This window comes from Ambystoma mexicanum, chromosome 3q (assembly GCF_040938575.1).
Source record: "Ambystoma mexicanum isolate Mex_15411 chromosome 3q, UKY_AmexF1_1, whole genome shotgun sequence".
Lineage (NCBI taxonomy): Eukaryota > Metazoa > Chordata > Amphibia > Caudata > Ambystomatidae > Ambystoma > Ambystoma mexicanum.
This window is the reverse complement of record NC_090926.1, coordinates 738,504,354-738,523,194: the sequence shown is the minus strand read 5'-3', so window position 1 is coordinate 738,523,194 and position 18,841 is coordinate 738,504,354. Positions and strand designations below refer to the sequence as shown.

The 18,841-nt window shown below is 49.3% G+C and overlaps 1 protein-coding gene across 1 annotated transcript; it reads left to right on the top strand.

Moving 5' to 3' along the window:
- The first annotated feature begins 1,879 nt into the window (after positions 1 to 1,879).
- On the top strand, positions 1,880 to 17,430 carry LOC138581911 (serotonin N-acetyltransferase-like). Its single transcript, XM_069652859.1, has 3 exons — positions 1,880 to 2,036; positions 14,878 to 15,032; positions 16,956 to 17,430. Exons 1-3 carry the CDS (start codon positions 1,880 to 1,882, stop codon positions 17,259 to 17,261), a joined length of 618 nt encoding a protein of 205 aa, XP_069508960.1. The 3' UTR covers positions 17,262 to 17,430.
- Positions 17,431 to 18,841: the final 1,411 nt, after the last annotated feature.

Below are 18,841 nucleotides of genomic sequence, written 5' to 3'. Positions count from 1 at the left end.
AGGTGTAGCTTGAGTCGGGTCTTGAACACTTCCACTGATGGGCTGGCTGGCATTGATGTCTGGGGGTGGGGGAGTCTTTAATGGAAGGGGAAAGTACAGAGAAGAAGCCGGAGAAGACAAGAGGGGGCAGAAATGAATGAGAGGAAAACACATAAAGTCCTCGAGGGTGAATAGAGAAGGATGCAGTCAGCCAGGTAACAGGACCACAGATTTGAAGACTTGGACCATAAGAGCATGACTTTGCATGGAGCGCCATCCGGCCTAGTGTTGATGTGTGGAGGTGGACCTTCTAGATAAGCTGTAGAGGCAGCATCATTGAGAACTTGGCTTAGGGGAGAGGTGGAATAGAGGGGAGGACCAAGGACTAGGCCCGAACACTACCCCACTTTGCTGATGAGCAAGAGGGTAGTGATCAGAGTTTTAGCAGAGAGGTCCGTGAGGTAGGGGTTGATCGTCCTTTTGAAGGTTGGTCATGGCGAAGGTGGCAATAATGAAATACTGGAGTTGTGTGTGCATAAAGCAAATCGAAATGCGACTTATTTACATGGCAGTTATCCCTTTTGAAGACAAGAATTTGGGACCCTCTAGGTGGGTTGGCAAAGACAATTATTATTATTTTTTATTATTATAGGGGGACAGAAGTATTGCGTAAACATGGAAGCCATAGTGTGTGTGCAGTAATAGATTGGCTTAAGTTTCTATGGCCCTCATTACGACCCTGGCGTAAAGGGATTTACGCCGGCGTAAAGCATGGCGTACCTTTCCGCCTGACTACGAGTTCCCGTAGCGCCATGGTGCTTTTTTCGCCTGCTTTTTCCAGGCGGAAAAATCCATGGCGCTACGGGACTTGTTGTTAATTACGCCACCGTAATTTACGGTGGCGTAATTAACGCCTTCCCCACTCCCATTATACCCTATGGGGCAAAAATGGGAATGGGGAAGGGTAAATGGGGATTGGGGACTTACCGCCCCGCCAAGGTCGGAATGGGGCGGTAAGTCCGCCAACCACCATGGCGGAGTTGGCAGCTTAGCGCCATGGACCATGGTGCAAATTGCACCATGGTTCTCCGCCAGGGTCGTAATGAGGGCCTATGTGTTTAGATTATTTCTGACAACATAACCGTAGACACACAGATGACGAGCAGCCTCTCGCATAAGCACTTATGCGCTGGACGGTCATCATTGTTCTTCACCTCTTGCAGCTGCATGTCCCGCTGCCCATCGTGTGTTTATCCGTGTGTTTACCAATTCTGAAATGAATGGGCGTTTATCCATCTATTCCAATTTTTAATTGCAGCAGCGGAGCGCCAAATGGGGCGATGTGCCATGAGTGATGAATCAGGCGTACAGAGCGCATGGGCGCTTTAGGGATGGGCGCATGGGCGGGCCGTCTATTATATTATGTTAATTGCAGAAGTGGCGATTATTAAGTAAGGCGTGCAAGCGCACGCAGCGCTTAAGGGCTAGAGGTGTATGTGTGTTGTGCATGTGAGCAGTGGCGTCGCTAGGGGTGGCCTGGGGGGGCCGCCCCCCCTGTGAAAGCCTGTGCCCCCCCACCTGGAGCCCCCCTACCTAAAACGACCAGTGACCATGTTCTCCCCTTACTTTTGTCTGTGCCCCCCTACTTTTGTCTTTGGTCTCCTCTGTGCCCCTCCTAAATTTGATTCCTGGTGACGCCACTGCATGTGAGCTGGCATGTATAAGCAGTTCCTCTCAATGCTCTCCCGTTTCCCGGCAGGTCTCCTTATCGAACACCAAGGAATCAGGCCAGGTGGGGAAGTCCAGCGACGCTCTTCAAGAAAAGAATTGAAGGAAGGCCCGGTATCTTCTTCCGCACGCAGGAAGTAGCTGCCCGCCAGCACCCCCTGAGTTCAGAAAGATGTCAGTGCTGAGCGCGCTCCCCTTCCTGAAGCCCACCCAGCTGCGCCGCTGCGCCAGCTCCCCAGGCCGCCAGCGGCGGCACACCCTGCCGGCCAGCGAGTTCCGCTGCCTCACGCCAGAAGATGCCATCAGCGTCTTCGAGATTGAACAGGAAGGTAAGTGCTCTGAAGGGGAACTAAGCTTTGCAAGCCTGATAATGCAGGATGTTCTGCACATGTCACCCTAACCTTCTTGGGGGCCAGAGGGTCAATCGTCCCATTACTGTCAGGAATAACACGTAGATTCTCACCTGTATCCTTGGGTCGTCCTCTCAGGGCCACTGAGGACACGTGCTGGCTCTGACCACAACAGCTCTGTACAGAGGCCTGGCCACCTATTACCTACTTGCTGCACACTGGAAAGTTTCTAGCCAACTTGGTGCCCAGGGCGAAACATCAGGATGCGCGCCCCCCATGATTGTAACCATTAACTATATATGCTCATTTGGACAGCTTAAGTTTTTGGATGCGTGTATAAAATGACTGCAACATCAGACACTCAAGTGGGGTACAAGGGCTCTTTTGCTTCTTGTTTCTGAAGAATGTTAGATGAGGAAGGGCTGGGGCTCAGTGTGAGCATGACCCAACCCCAATACAGAAACATCTTTAGGGAATTATGTCTACAGACAGGGCAGGATACCATAGAAGAGAGACCCAATAAACAATGCGCAGAAAGACTACATAGAAAGGATTTTACCTCTTACAAACTCTAGCCTGACCGGGTAATAAGCTGATGAAGCCTTTTAAACAAAATTAGCTTCTAATGCATGGTAAAGTGTCCACAGTTCCTCAGCCACTACCTCATCACTATTTTTCAGGTCTCTGGGCTATTTCAGCAAAAAAGAGCAGGCCCATGCTTGTATACAGTATTAATAACGGAAAAGAAATAACAAATGACATTTTCAGTGAAAAATAAATAATGAAAAAAATTGTCTGTTAAAAGTAAATCTGGATGTAGGAGGTGGGGTAAGGGATTAAAAAGGGGGGTAGGAGTCAGGGAGGGGTAAAAAAAAGCTGGTGAAACGGGAGGGCTTGTGGAAGGGGCCCAGATTAAAAAAGAACAAATTGTCATTTTTCATTATTTTTCTTTCACGAAAAAAGTTTTAATTATTTAGTCATTCATTATAAAGATGACATGGAACCGCCCATGCTCTATCTAACAGAGCTGGTATTAGCATCTCTTATTAGTGTCGACCTGCAGCTAGTGAAAATCATGGCTTGGCAGTGTAGAAAGAGCATTTGGCCTAGTGGATGTATAATTTGAGGCAACTTCTTTGATTGCTTTATGTGTTTAAGTGTGGGCACAGTATGGCATGCTCGTCAGAGTCACAGACACAAAACGTTCCTGTGTGCTATTGTATGGACATTGGACACATCAGACAAAAACAGGTACACGTGCTGTTTCCTACGGGAGAGTCACATAGGTGCCATTAACCAACAGGGTGGTGGCTTGTGCAGCGCACAAAACATTGCTGCAAACATGTCACTGCATTGATTTGCCATGGACTACTGTCTGCATGGTGACACACAATGAACTCTACTCTCCTAATAAAGGTGCCAAGTGACAATGAAGTGCCATCCGGTGTGCGTGCTAGGCTGTGGTTGGCTTGTTTAGAAAATTAAAAGACCTTTGATGCTAAGCGGATGCATTTAGTCCATGTCCCAAAGCAGTCACTGGAATACTTAAACAAGAAAGTGACAGTTAACCTTCCCAGGGATGCGCCATATGTAATTAAAAAGTAATATACAAAAAATAACTTTTGCTGTTTCAAATAAAGAGACATGAAAATAGTGTAAAACCTTTCTGTGTGGCATGGTAATTCCCTTTGAAGAATGCATAGGGTTGGTCAGCTGATACTTGTGCTGGCCTGATGAATAAAAACGCCCCATGATCAGTTCTTAACACTGAAATGTTAAGCACATACTGTGTAAAAAGAATGGCTTGTTAAGTGAGCCCTCACTTATAAATTGCCCCACTGATAAAACTGTCAACACAAAGAATGAGGGGCACAGGGTGTGTGACTCCAGAGCATCTCACATGCTGTGTTTGGAATATGCATTCCTTTGTTTGCATATTTCCGAATGCATCGTAGTCATCTACAAGTCGTCAGTGAGCAGCCAGACGAACATCTCAGAGGAGCACCCACTGGCACAGCAGGCTGCTTAATCTTTTCTCCGGCAAGATCAGAGTCAGCTTTCTGGGTGGGCCCCTTCCTGTGCCCTCCTCCTGAGCTATTTAGCTCTGCGCTGTGGGCCATCGTCCGCTCCGCCCGGCACAAGAAATGGAGCTGGCCGTGCATCACTACCCCAATCGTTTATTGGCCAGCTAGAGGTCCGTTTCTTACTATACTACGTGAGGGTCAGCCACTTCTCCAGGCAGACAGTGGGGGTAGATCTCTCTCCTCGGCTGGTGCCTCCCTCTGGAACAGCCTCCCTGCCTCTCTCAAACTTGAGCAGGACCACCTCAGGTTCCGGAAAAACTCAAGACCTTCCTTTTCGCTTCTGCTTTCTCTCTCTCCCCTGCTGATGTTCCTGTCCGCTACACTAACTAGTTACCTGGCCTCCCTCTGAACCTTATGGGGACCTGGCTGCTTCACGACCTGCACTGCCGCCAGGATAACTGCGCACCAGGCACTATATCTGCAACCCTTCAGTCCCCTGCCTCCCTGCACTTACTTGTTTGGCACTCTCCCTTTTCCCTCCCCCTGGCACTTCTCCTCTCCCTTCCCCTTGCACAATCTGAATGACACAAGGCCTAGTAAGATTGTTTGTTTTGTTCCCCTTACTCTTCCCCTTCCTTGTCTTGTCGCTCCTTGAAACACTTGTGTACAGGCGCATTATAAATGACAAATCATATCATACTAAAGTGGAATACGCCATTTAAGTCATGTCACACATGCAGCAGAAGCGGGGGTCAAGCACTAAAAAAATAAGTGGGGGAACTCTTACCATACCAATTGAATGTGGTGCCACCAGAAATTAGCATAACAAGGGGACCTCTGAAAAAATTGGGGGGACTCCGTCCACCAGTGTATACCCTCCTCTTGAGCAGAACCACCCAAGGGCATCACGTCAAGTTCACGAACAGTTCAGAGTCACATAAGCAAAGCATTGTGGTTATGCACATTAGCACAAATGCAATATAGTAGCCTGCTCTGCAGGCTCTTGCCTGTATAAACCCCAGACATACCCAGTTGAAGGTTTCTACTGCTCTAAGCCTACAACACCCAGCACATGCAACTCTCATCTATATATCTCTGTGGTCCTGTTAGAAGAAAAAGCACAACCTTATGGCGATAGGACGTTCGTGGTTTGCATGCCACTCTTAAAATACAATCCTACACCAGCTGTTGGGTGTGTTATTGCACTCTTTCTGTGAAGGCCCCTGGGTCAGGCCAGCTCCGCGTGCCACCTTCAGGGGATGCACCTCACTGAATGGCCGTCCTCGTGTCACCTGCTCTTCTGGATGTACGCAGCACTGCGCGCCCACTGTGAGGGTCTCAAACGTGGGCTGCGACTGGATGACAGGGACACCTGCTCATGGGCCGACAGGCATGGCTCTCATGAGAGCCACACATTACAGAGATTAATGCTGTTTTTAATTAATTAGAACCATCGCCGTCCAAAGCTCATACATGGCTGGAAAAGGTTATGTAAGCAACATAGAAAAACACAGAAATTAAATGAATAGAAATGCTTCTGATAGTGTGCATTGGGACTAAACTCACAGAAGTGACACTCAGACTCATTTTTGCAGCCCTGCGCTGCTACAGATCTACCGTCCCAACTGCAACTTTGGCCCTGGGGTAAGGACATTGGGTGGCACCAACAGGGTCGAACTCTTATAAAATCGATGTCGTCCCGGTAGTGGTGTTAATCCATCACACACTCTATGTGGTCCCTTAGTAGGAGAGGGGGTGACCCTCAAGCGTCATGCAAGCGGTACAGCTGGATTGCAACCACCTGGCACAGGAAGGTCACAATAGTCTTGTGCTCGTCTGCTTACAATGAATCCTATTCCCCAGTGGCCCGACACGGGAGTGAGAAACCCAGCGGGGCCTGACTCGGGAGTGAGAACCCCAGCAGGACCCCTCTAGGGAGTGAGAACTCCAGCGGGACCTGACTCAGAAGTGAGAACTCCAGCAGGACCTGACTTGGGACCGAGTACCCCGCTGGGGCATGACTCGGTACCGAGTACCCCGCCGGGGACTGACTCGGGACCGAGTACCCCGCCGGGGCCTGACTCAGGACCGAGTACCCCGGCGAACCCTGACTCGGGACTGAGTACCCCGGCAGGCCCTGACTCGGGACTGATTCACCCATCGGGGCCTGACTTGGGACTGACTCACCCAGCGGGGCCTGATTCGGGACCGAGTACCCCGGTGGGCCCTGACTCGGGAGTGAGTCACCCGGCAGGGCTTGACTCGGGAGTGAACAGATCAGCAGGACCAACTAAGGAATGTGGTCTCACTCCTATCCTTGCATGTATGGGGAAAAAACAGAGAGCCACGTCGAATACATTTAATATCTTTTATCATTTCATCACATCTATGCAAAACACACCCCTATCTTTGTCCCTGGTCCCACATATTAATCCTATATAGCCACAAGAACGCAATTACAGACAAAAGTGTGTGGAAACTTTTCATGCAGGCCCTATGAGTTATCTACATGCTCAGTCCCGCAGAGAGCAGTAACTACAGAAGAAACACTAGCGAGGGTGAAGGAAAAGACACCCTCACCATTCTAATCCTACTCAATCCATCAGCAGGCTTTGACACTGGAGATTTCCCTTAGCCCCTCCAAACCCTCTCCTCCCTTGGCTTAAGGAAACTGGGATTTGATGGGTGACTTCTTGCCACTCCTTGGACTCTGACACCTCCTCCCCCACACCACTTCCTGTGGTTGTCCCCCAAGGATCTGGCCATGGCCCACTTCTCTTCAAGCTCCACACCACCTCGGTGGGTCAGCGCATGACCTTTTTCAGCTTTCACTACCACCTCTTTGCTAATGACACCCAGATCATCTTCTCTTTCCCATCCTTCAGCCCTGCCACCTCTCATAGCTTCACCTGGTGCCTCACAACCTCAATCAATGATGGCACAACACTGGCAGAATCTAAAGTCTTCCAAAATGGAAACCATGTTTTCTTCAAGTCCCCAATGCTACTCCCACTCTCCTATATCCTACCCTTCTCTCCTGAACCCCCACTTCTTCACCCAAGGCTTGCAATCTTGGAATCCTCTTTGACAGTGAACTAAAACAATTCTCCCCCCCTCGGCACACTGCCACTGTGCTGGTTGGCTCTTTAGGCAAAATTGCTCTTGAAATGCTTTCTTGCCTTCAAATCCACCTAGGGTCTAGCCGCACCCATCCCCAAACCTTGCTGACAGCACCACCCTGAACTCTCCCTCTCACACTGTAAAATACTCCTCCCGGCCTTAACCTCTGTGTGCACTGTCCCTCTTCCGGTCCGGTCAGACAGCACAGCGAGCTGAGTGCTCTTCTCTGCGTGTAGCCTGCTGATGCTGGTTCGAATCCCAGCAGGGGCCAACTCAGCCTTTCAGCCTTCCAAAGTCAATAAAATGAGTACCACGCAGTGGGACGATATCAACTGTTATTCAGCGCTTTGATGCCTGTGGGAGAGTTAGCGCTATATAAAAACGAGATATAATTATTAACCACCATCTGTTTCCACGGCTTCTCCTTACTCTCCCTGTTTGAAACACTCTCCCACTAGATATCCAAACAATCACATCTGTTGAAGGTTTCAAGACTAGACTCAAGCACCACCTTCTGAACAATGAAGGGGCTCCTCCCACTTAACCCCACCCATACGTTCCAGCTGTAAATGTGTGCATTTGTATAATATTCTTCATTAAGACTCTTGGCCTGTACTACGTGTGTTACTCATGTCTGTTGCATAATCCAGATCTAGGCTTTCTTATCCATTCGCCTTACACCTGCACCAACCTTCTACTCATTCTCAGACAACCTCTACCGCGGGACTCCCTCTTTCTCCAATCTTCCTGTTTTGTTCTGATGTACATCATTTCTGATTGAAATGACACCCCAACCACCAATAAACACAAAAATACCCACCTGTTGCCCACCCACAGAAGCACACACAGCGAGAAGCAAACAAGGAAACTGAACAAGATAGGAGATGATTACCTATACAGGGCAAAGAAACACAAGTGCATGTCCACACTTCTATATACATTTACATATGTAAGCACAATGAAGATTACCCCTGCTATCTGCGCAGGGAGTATTAATTCTATTAAAGACTAGGAGGTGAGCATTATGCTTCAAATTCTTTAATTTACCACTCTTCATCAGTTTCAACAAAACTCAAAAACTATAACAAAACACTGAAAACAGTCTGAACATACTTTTCTTCTTTTGAACTACAATCCCCATAGTCTCTGTAGTCCATCTCATTCCATGCTCAGCTATGACCACATCCTGTCCCTGAGCTCCTCCTCTCTTTTACTCGCTCTGAAAGTCACACTGATAACTCCACACTAAGTCCTGCAACTAGCAACGACTTGAACCACTCCAAACGAATGTTGAACTTCCTCGACCCAGGCGACTACCTCTGCTAGTCTCCTACTTCAATTGTTCTTCTGCTCCTCTCCTAGGAATAATAGAAAGCAGAGAAATCAGGGTGGTGTCCATGTATTGACCATACCATCATATTATTATCACATACGATCATCCAATATCATGCTCAATACATAACTCAGGTGGGAATTTAATGCTCGCCTCCTAGTCTTTAATAGAATTAATACTCCCTGCGCAGATAGGAGGGGTAATCTTCATTCTATAACAAGACTGGAGGCGAGCATTATGCTTGTTCAAAGCTTCCCAACACTGCGACCGCTAAACTCCCGGCTTGAAATAAAATTCTTTAAAAGTTCGATCATTCGACCAATCTGCTGTTAGCATAATAACTCTAAGAGATACTCCTGTCTTAAAAGCTTTAGATGCCATAGCTCTGTGCAACGAATGCGCTCCATACTTCCCCACATCTATCCCTGCTGCCTGCATGATTTCTTTAACCCAACTGGCGATAGTCGCTGTAGACACCCCTTTGAATGGCTTCCTACGGGCTATAAGCAATTGCTTAGCATTCACTGCTCTGAATTCTGCTGTCCTGCTCTCGTACTCTTTTACGCAGCTTGCTACGCACCATTTAGGTCTACTCGGGAAATATGGGTAGGGAACTGAGGATGTCCCCCTCTTAGTCCTTCCCACTATTGTAAATGTTACGCCCTCCGGCCCGAATGACTTCCTATCTACATCTAGGGCCCTCACGTCTGACACACGTTTACAAGAAACTAGGCACAACAGCATCCCTAATTTTCCTGATAACTGCTTCACTGATAAATATCTGTTCCCTGGCCAACTCTGCAGCAGCTTAAGAACTGACAGCACATCCCAGACCATCTTTTATCGAGGCTCTGGGGGTACTTTAAATTTGGCTCCTCTAATAAGCCGAACCACTGCTGAGTGCCCACCCGCTGGTACACCCTCGATAGGGGGATGTCCCGCGGATATGGCGGACCTCTACACTCCTATGGTGCGGAATGCTTTACCACCTTGCAATGATTGAGCTAAAAAGTTCAAAATCATCACTACAGGCGCAGAAATGGGATGAACACCTCTCCCTCTGCACCAGCTAGTCCACTTGGCCCAAGCCGCGTCGTAGCTCCTTCTTGTGGACGGGGCCCAGGAGTCAGCGATGAGCTGCGCAGCCTGAGCCGAAATGCCTGGCAACGCCCAGTGTCTCCTGACATCCTGCACACGATGAGCGGGAGTGTCCCCCTCACTCTCAGAGGGTGATACGACCCAGCTGGGTCCGTGAGCAGGTGCTCTCCTTCCGGGAGAAGCCTCGGGTAATCCACTGCTAGCTCCATAAGCGTCGGGAAGCATACTTGCGACTTCCAGCACGGCGCTACTAATAGCAACTCTGCTGTCTCCCTCCGACACTTCACTAGAACTCTGCTCAGCATCATGAATGGGGAAACGCGTAGTGCGGACCTCCGCTCCAATCTTGCAGGAACGCATCCGTCCCTTGAGCTCCCAGGTCCAGGCTCCAGCTGAAATATCCTGCTGTTTGGGCGTTCAACCGGGATGCGAACATGTCTATGTGTACTGGCCCCCATATCTCGGTAATCCTCTGAAACACTGCTGGAACCAGCCTCCAATCGCTGGAATCCGTGAGGTAGCAAGAGTTCCAGTACGCTATCATGTTCAGCGTTCCGGGGAGGTACTCCGCTGTGACCAACGTCTCTGACTGTAGGCAGAAGTACCAAAAGTCCTTTGCTAGCTCAGCTAGCATTCTGGATTTGGTGCCGCCTAGGTGGTTTATGTATCGCACTGACGATATGTTGTCCATCTTTAACAGGATGCATGATCTCATCTTCCCTTTCGTGAAGGCTCTGATCGCGAATGGTCCTGCTAGCAGTTCCAGACAATTTATGTTTAAGCGGAGTTCTTCCTCGCTCCATTTCTCCCCTGCCTGCGGGTCTCCGCATCGTGCACCCCAGCCCAGTCGGCTGGCGTCGGATTCTATAATCAGATCTGGTCTGTCTCCGAAAATGGCACGTCCATTCCAGGCGTCCATATACTTCAACCACTATTCCAGTTCTGTCTTGGATTCCTGATCCAACGGCACTGATTGCTGATATCTCAGACCTTGCTGCAGATGCCTTATCTTCAACCTCTGCAGTGCTCAATAGTGTAATGGCCCTGGGAATATGGCCTGAATAGAGGCTGCTAGCAGCCCCACAATACTCGCTAGTGTTCGGAGGGACACTACCTGTCTTTGTAGGCATCCTCTCAATTCTCTCTTGATGTCGTGAATCTTCCGGGCTGGAAGCTCGAGCGTTGCTTTGCTGGTATCTAGGATGAAGCCTAGAAAGTCCAGTCTTTGCACTGGCTGGGTGTCTGACTTCTCTATGTTCACTAGGAATCCTAGTGAAGCTAGCAGTTCCTGGACTCATCTTGTCTGGTACTTGAGGGTCTCTCGATCCTCGGCTAGGAGTAGTAGATCATCTAGATAAATGATCAATCTTATTCCTTTCTCTCTTATCGCCTCCGCTACCGGCTTCATCACCTTGGTAAAAGCCCAAGGTTCCGAGGCAATCCCGAAGGGCATAGTCTTGAACCACCAAAGCTCTCCTTTCCAGCGAAAAGCTAGGAAAGACATGAACTATTCTGCTATTGGGATCGTTAGGTAGGTATCCTTTAAATCCAATCTCGTCAGCCAATCCTTCTCTCTGAGTGAGTCTCTGAGTTGATGGATGCCCTCCATCTTGAAATGTCGGTAGACTATCCAACCGTTCAGCTCCTTTAAGTTTATAACTGGACGCACTTTCTCTTTTCTGTGTACCAGAAACATATTGCTTATAAATTCGGGGTCTCTCGGGCACCTTTCTATGGCATTCTTCGCCGCTAGCTGGACTATCGCCTGATCTAGAAGCTTCTGCTCTGCACGCTCCAAGCGCTGCTGTTGAGGCCTGTGCCCTTGCACGGGCAGTTGTACGAACTCTAGGCGCATACCCAAAATCATTTGCAACACCCAGGCATCGCTGGAAAGCTCGCGCCAGTTTCTCAAGAACATGCCAGTTCTCCCCCCCACTGGGGGATAATACGCTGCTCTCACCTTGAGTGAATCCTTGTCCACGACCCGATCCTCTTCCTCTGCGACCTCTTGGGAAGCATCCTCTGGACGGGAAAAAGGAGTCCTGCTGCCTATTCTCCCAGTATTGAGCCCTAGGATTCTAGGGTCTCCTTCCACCCCCGTTGCGACCAGTCGAACGACCCCTGTAGCGACTGGTCCCTCCAAATATTCGGTTGGGGAAAATCTTCCAGATGGAAGCCTGCGCCTTCTCCAAAGACATGTAGGTGCCCACAAAGGGCCCATTTCTTTGCCGAAGGTCTCGCTGAAGAGGAGTCTCTGAGCTGCCTCTCTGACCTCGTATGAGGCTTAATCACTAGGCTTCTCGTCGATTTTCATTAACAAGCCTCTCCGGCGTTCCGAGGCGATGGCGCAGTTCGCATTCCCTAAGAGGCATACTGCTCTCTGTGCCCAGCCTGCCAGGGCGTCGGGGTCCACCTCTTCCCCCATATCTCTGGCCCTCTCAGCCAGATCCACGATCTTCGCGAGTGGCCCGGCCAGGTCCAGCACTTTCTCCTGACAACTCCTCCAAGATCTTTCAATACCCTTACGGGGGTCTTTGCTTCTTTTCGAAATGAAAGTTAGCATTTTGGGGTCTAGTTCTGGCGTCTCGGCCACTTTTCCTGGAAGTTCCGGCCTCAGGCACTCCGCTCGAAGTCTCTGGCGGACCTCCTTGTCCAGCGCTTTTCTTAGCCTTTTGGTCATATACTGCGCCACTCTTGGCGAGGGCTGCCAGTCTGAGGATCTCGGATTCCGGATGCTGTCCCGATAAAACATACCTTCCTCCTCCTCTTTGAGGTGTTTCTCTTTGCAGAGTCTTTTGCCTCCGCTGGGTCTGGGTTCCTCCTCTTCATTTCGTTCCTCCTCATCTTGGGAGGGAGGATCCCCTTCCTCTGGCTCTTCTTCCAAGCCTGGGTTCTCTTCTCCATCACCTTCTTCCCCTGGAGTGGGGGTCGTGAGGTCTGGCACAGTCTGACGCCGCATATATGCTTCACAGAGCTTCGCGAAAGCGTCAACGACCTCCGGGGCCTTATCTCTTGCCCCATCCAAAGGGCCCTGGTGGTCTAGAGGTGCTTTCCTCTTTCGGGCCTTAGTACTCCCCAATGACCCTGATTACAGAGGTTCTGTGGGCGTGCGCTCCTTTCGTCCGGCGCTATCTAAGGGCTGGATCAGCATAGCCTCTAGGGACTACAGCCTTGAAGGGGTTTAATCCCTTGCACCACTGCATCTATAAGTGAACTCCCCAGCACCTCCTTGAAGCTGGCAGCGAGGTCTGAAGGCTGCTCTTCTTCGCTCCACTCAAAATCCGACATTATGGGAGGGTGCTCTGTGTCTGATATACCCGTGAGAGTGTCACTGCACGCCCTTTCACTATAGGTGCTCACAATCTTTTCACAATAAATCCTTTATTGTCCTTCCTATTCCTTTTATTTTTTTTTAAATAAAAGTTTTTCTTTTTTTTCTTAGTGGCTGCGCCGGACTTACAATAGTTTTACATGCGCCTTGTAATGGCCGTTATTCGTGTTGACCTCACTGGCTGTGGAGCGGGAGGCTGTAATCTTTCAGCAGCTGCCTGCTGCTTAATCTGCGCTACGAGTGCGTGTATTAGTTCGAGCTCCTGCCCCGAACTCGTTCGCACTATCCTCTGGAGGTACCGCGTAGCTTATTAGGAAAATCACTGCCAGGCCCGGCTCCCTGGATACGCTCCGTTCCCCATCGCAGTGTTGCAATGCGACTGTGGAAGGAGCAAGCTCACTCCGGCCCCGTCTCTGCAAAGGCAGGGGCCGAAGGGCCCCGGCGCGCTGGAGCACTGCTGATCCCGCCTCCCTGAGGGAGTGGGCCGCTCTCGGCGCTTGGAGTCCCCGCTGCCTCGCCTCCGCGGTGGAAGGGCTGGGGCTTCATATCTTAGAATGGCTCCACAGAGCCGCGGCGCGTTCCTCGACGCTGGGCAGCCACCCCTAGGGTGCCGTAAGTACGGCACGGGGCAGACGTGTTGGGGAGCCGCCCGCTCGCACGAACGAGCTACCGACGTGGGCTGTCAATATGACGCCGTCTAATAATACTGAATATACGCTTATCTTAAACATCTGACATTAATGCTCTGCAGCGCCGAAACATAATACGTTTTCCTGCGCCTTACTCTAACACTATATGTTAATAACGCTATCCAAACTCTACATGCCGAAACTATTACATTTCCACAATCAGTAAGAGGATAACTAGGATAGTACTTATCTGCTTGAAGAGCAGTAAAAGAAGAGAGGAGGAGCTCAGGGACAGGATGTGGTCATAGCTGAGTATGGATTGAGATGGACTACAGAGACTATGGGCATTGTAGTTCAAAAGAAGAAAAGTCTGTTCAGACTGTTTTCAGTGTTTTGTTATGGTTTTTGAGTTTTGTTGACACTGCTGAAGAGTGGTAAATTAAAGAAGTTGAAGCATAATGCTCGCCTCCAGTCTTGTCATAGAATGGGATGCACACAAGCACTCACAAAAGCACAGGCTAAAAATGGTAGACATACAGGAAGCAGACAGGCTCATACTAAGGTTCTGAAACATGGCGAAACAACTACAGAAAATTCAAGAGCGCACCAGTCAGCAAGAGATCCTATAAAGATGCGCACAGTGAAAGATGCCAAAAGGGAAATTAGCCAAAGAGGCAGGAATAGGACAATGCTAGACTCCCACAAAGCATCAGAAAGGCCAGACAACAGTGGAAACCAACCACGGGAGAGCACAGAGCAGAACGAGATTGACACACGGCAGTGCAGGCCAGGCACTACCAGATTATGCTCAAAGTATGCCATTCACACTGGCTGAAATAAACCACAGAAAGGCACAAACCAAAGGGAGTAATGAAGGCAAACCTATCGCGAACAACAGGCCGAAAGTACAGACAAATACACACATACTACCACACCCACACCTCCAAGCACAGAGACACACGAAAAGCATACGCAAACAGAACGGAGAGGTTCACAAAATGACAGACAGAACTAGAGATAGACAGCAAGTGCCAGACAGACACAGGAGGAAATAACCACGGGAAAATTAAACCATTGGGAGTCAGAAAAAGCACATACATAGCCATGACAAATGTTAGCAGAAGGCAAAATCATGAGACAGTGTAGGAAACCGTGACAAAAGAAACATAGGAGGAAGCCAGTAGACCAAAGGATTGCAGAGAAAAGTGTGCGGGGAGAGAAATAAATGCATGTCAGAGTGCAGGTGTATGGTATAGTCCTGACTGCTCGTGCTCTTCCTCTGCAGCTTTCATCTCCGTCTCTGGAGACTGCCCCCTCCAGATGGATCAAGTGCGGCACTTCTTAAACCTGTGTCCAAAACTCTCCCTGTGCTGGTTCGAGGAAGGACGGCTCGTGGCCTTCATAATCGGCTCCCTCTGGGATCAGGAAAAACTCAACCAGGTAAGAGACTCGAACACACCCGTCCCATCTCACCTGGTGCCCCAGGAGCCAACAGAGTGAAGGATACGTTCTTGCCTTTTGCCCTCCACACTGCCTCCCTTCAATGTGTCACGTGGTTATGTCTGGGCTTAGGCTGGGGTCAGGCCTGCATGGCTGCACTGCTCTCTCCTGTTCCTGCTTCCGGGATTCATTATCAATGCACCCTCCTGAGGGGTTTTCGTTCAGGGACTTTTCCCGTTTTTCCCTCCCTTACCTTTCTGTGGGTTGCAGGCACCTTGCCTCTATTGCTGCTTTTCACTTTCTCCACTACAGTAGAAGGCTGTTAAAAAATAAATTCTATATATGTATTTCCCATTTTTATTTTATTTTTTATTTGTATATTAATCCTTAGGATTTTTACAAAAAGTAGTTTGTCGCTATAAGAAAGAAAGTCTGAAGAAAAAATGTCTTGTAGATATCATTTTACACCAGTGCCCCGCCCCATCTTTCTTTATTCTCCTGCTGGTTTAGATATTGCGATTTGGTGAGAAATCTGGCTCCCCCCCTTCGCATCTCGCGGCCTGCTTTAACTCCTGGCTCTTTCTTTTCCCTTTTGGTTCTTTCCTTGCAGTTTCCCCTCCTTCACCTCTGAGGTGCCAGACTAGGTTAGCTCTTAGCCTTTCTTATGGGATTTGGAGTCAGAGCCTGGTTTATAACCTTTCCCCCGAGCAATGTCATGCAGCACGCCTGCTCGCTTGGACATTTCCAGATGCGTCACAATTCCCGGCCTTATACCGCTGGGACACCAGTCCTGATGCAGAACACCCCCTCATTCTGGACTACCTTTGTTCACTGACTCCACAAAATATGACTGTTCGGGGCATGGCTCTCTCTGGCTTACTGCTCCCAATCTCCACATCCACAAGTCCTGCTTGCCTCCAACTCACCTTTGCCCATGCACATTACTGTTCTGGCCAAGCCCACACATGCTGGCGGAACACCTAGTCCCGGCTGCTTCTCAATTCTGTGTAGGCCATTGCTTGCACTTACCTTTAATAGTTCTGCTTCTTCACCCATTGGCATGTTCCGTCTCCTCTGTTGTCTAAAGAGTCTGATCTTCGTGCAGGTTTGTATCTGTGGAGGAGTTCACCTGGGTAAGAATGGAGTAAGGCAGCGTTGTGTGTATCAGACTGTGACCCATGCTTTGGAAGCAGACCGCCAGCGGGCTATCAAGGAAGGGTCTCATGGGGAACATGATCATCTCGAGCATATTCTACATGAACTTGGCACACACAAGGCACACCAGATGTTAACACCAGATGTTAACATGTTTCCATACATTAGGGTGGTGCAATGTTATACATTCTGCCATCTTGTCATCCATTGTTGTAGGCCCGTTTTCCTACCCTATACAATGTTTCCATTTTCTGCCAGTGACCTCTTGTACTCTGCAGTATTGTCTGTGTATGTGGATATGGTTATTTTCCATATGCTGTTCTCAGGTTTGGGCTGAGTGCCAAGGAACATGCCTATTAATCCCCACAAACATTGATCATTCCTCTTGGGTCTGAGGGTCAATTTAAGTAGAAAAAACTGCTAGAAGCATGCAGCGCAAAGGCTGCATAAGCGTTATTTGTATACAGGGATGTGACTGGTTGGATCTATGTAATTCCATCAAATCCATTTAATCAAATTTGATTGTACCGCAAAAACAATTATTAAGACATTTCAATGCAAATGTATGCAGGGGAGACCCCTATATTGCCCACCACATGTATTATTACCCTAACCCACCCACCATATACATTTTCGGCAAAATTCGATGAAATCTAATTCGATGAAATCTCCTACGATGGAATCTACCTATACCTGACTGGTCATTTCATTCTTACCAATTGGAAATTGACTGACACTGTATGTCTATTTTGTTTGTCTCCTCCTTAGGATGCTCTGACGCTTCACAAACCGCAAGGCACCACCGTGCACATCCACGTGCTGGCCGTACATCGCACCTTCCGGCAGCAGGGGAAGGGCTCCATCTTGATGTGGCGGTACCTGCAGTACCTTCGGTGCCTGCCCTATGTTCGACGAGCCATGCTCATGTGTGAAGACCTCCTCATTCCCTTCTACTCCAAGTGTGGTTTCAAGGTGCTGGGTCCATCTGAGGTCACAGTGGGTACACTGACCTTCATCGAAATGCAGTACCCTGTGCAGGGCCATGCCTTTATGCGCCGTAACAGTGGGTGGTAGGACCACCACCGATGTTACCTGCAACCCAGGCTGAACTTGATGTTTCTCTGGCAGAGAATGGTTAGCTGTTTTACAGGCCCCAGTTGGCCACATAGGGTGTGATTTCTTGGTTGATGGGGCTGCCACATAAAGACTCCATTTGGACTATGCAGAGACTTCGCATCCTCGCGGGCTGGTGCTCTCCCAGCGGATGTAAAGGCATGAGTGGTAATTTACTATTCTGCTGAATCTGTTGGGCAGAATGTGAATGTTGGCCTGCTTGCACGTGCTTGCACACCTACACTTCAGGTTGCAGAAGAGTAGGAGCATGAACTACGAACATTGGATTTGAGATGGGGTAGAGGAGAGATGGCGGCAGGCTTACCAGGGGAGTGCAATGACCAGCATGCTGCCCAGGACCCATGTTGCATACACGGCCAGCTGTTATCCTCTGAAACGGCTGCGGAAATAAAACATCTGGCTTGGTCGCAGGGCGGACTTTGCACAAAGATGGTCTCTATTAAATTGTAGCACCAAATCTATAGCTAGTGCTCATGAGGTGCTTGGGTCGTATCCACATCTCTGCTAACTCTGGGTTCCATGCTTTTGCATGGCTTTTTGCTGCCACCTGATTAGAAAAGGGGAACTTAACATTGAGAAAGGACTGGGAGTTGCTATCTTTCTGCCTCCTCCCCCCCCCCCCACCCATTAACACCACAGTCCTGCCCAACTCTCCAGAGTTAAGGTTCAACTCCATTAAAGCTTCTCTTTCATTCTCTTGCAACAAGGAGGTTTAAAGTTCTACTACTGACCGTAGATAGTGGAGTGATTGGCCAATGTCAGTCACTCCTCCTCCCTTTGGAACTAAAGACCAGAGATTCTGGTTAGGCAAATGTCCAAAAGGCAGCCAAAATGGGCCTCTCCAGCAGCCAGAAGAGGAGTATGGCCCACTGTCTGCGAATCTTGTGGTTGAAATGTGGCCACGTCATCTGCCTTAGAAAATCATTTGCCATAATACCACGTCCCACCACCCCACAGTGAGCTGCTTACACTTGCTTTTAATCTCTGGCTTCCATGCTCCCGTGATTGGAGTGTCCTCGAGTCATACCTGTAAGTGTCCACTCTGTCTCAGAGTCACCTGGCCTACCCACACCAGTGCTCTCGAACTCTCCCCGCTGTCACTGCTCGGTAAGAAGTTGACTAACCTACCTGGAAAGCCAGACTTCACACTCTGAAGCTCCACCTTGTTCATAGCCTGCAGACGTAGCTGGAAAGAATATTCTGCAGCCAGACGTCTCCATCTCCTGGAGATGGGCCTGGGCCAGCCATGCTCTCGTCAACGAGCCCTCAGTGTTCCCCATGAGACCCTTCCTAGATTTCCCGCTGGCGGTCTGCTTCCAAAGCATGGGTCACAATCTGATACACACAACGCTGCCGTACTCCATTCTTACCCAGGTGAACTCCTCCACAGATACAAACCTGCACGAAGATCAGACTCTTTAGACAACAGAGGAGACAGAACTTTTGACCTATCAGGAGATGCCACTGGGAAGCCCGGTTCCCGGACATATTTCATCAAAGGGAGATGCCATCCAGAACAT

Excerpts from the sequence above, each read along its gene's own strand:
- LOC138581911 (XM_069652859.1), top strand. The coding sequence starts at position 1,880 with ATGTCAGTGCTGAGCGCGCTCCCCTTCCTGAAGCCCACCCAGCTGCGC. Across the intron at positions 2,037-14,877 it reads CTTCGAGATTGAACAGGAAG|CTTTCATCTCCGTCTCTGGA; the intron begins GTAAGTGCTCTG and ends CTTCCTCTGCAG. Across the intron at positions 15,033-16,955 it reads ATCAGGAAAAACTCAACCAG|GATGCTCTGACGCTTCACAA; the intron begins GTAAGAGACTCG and ends TCTCCTCCTTAG.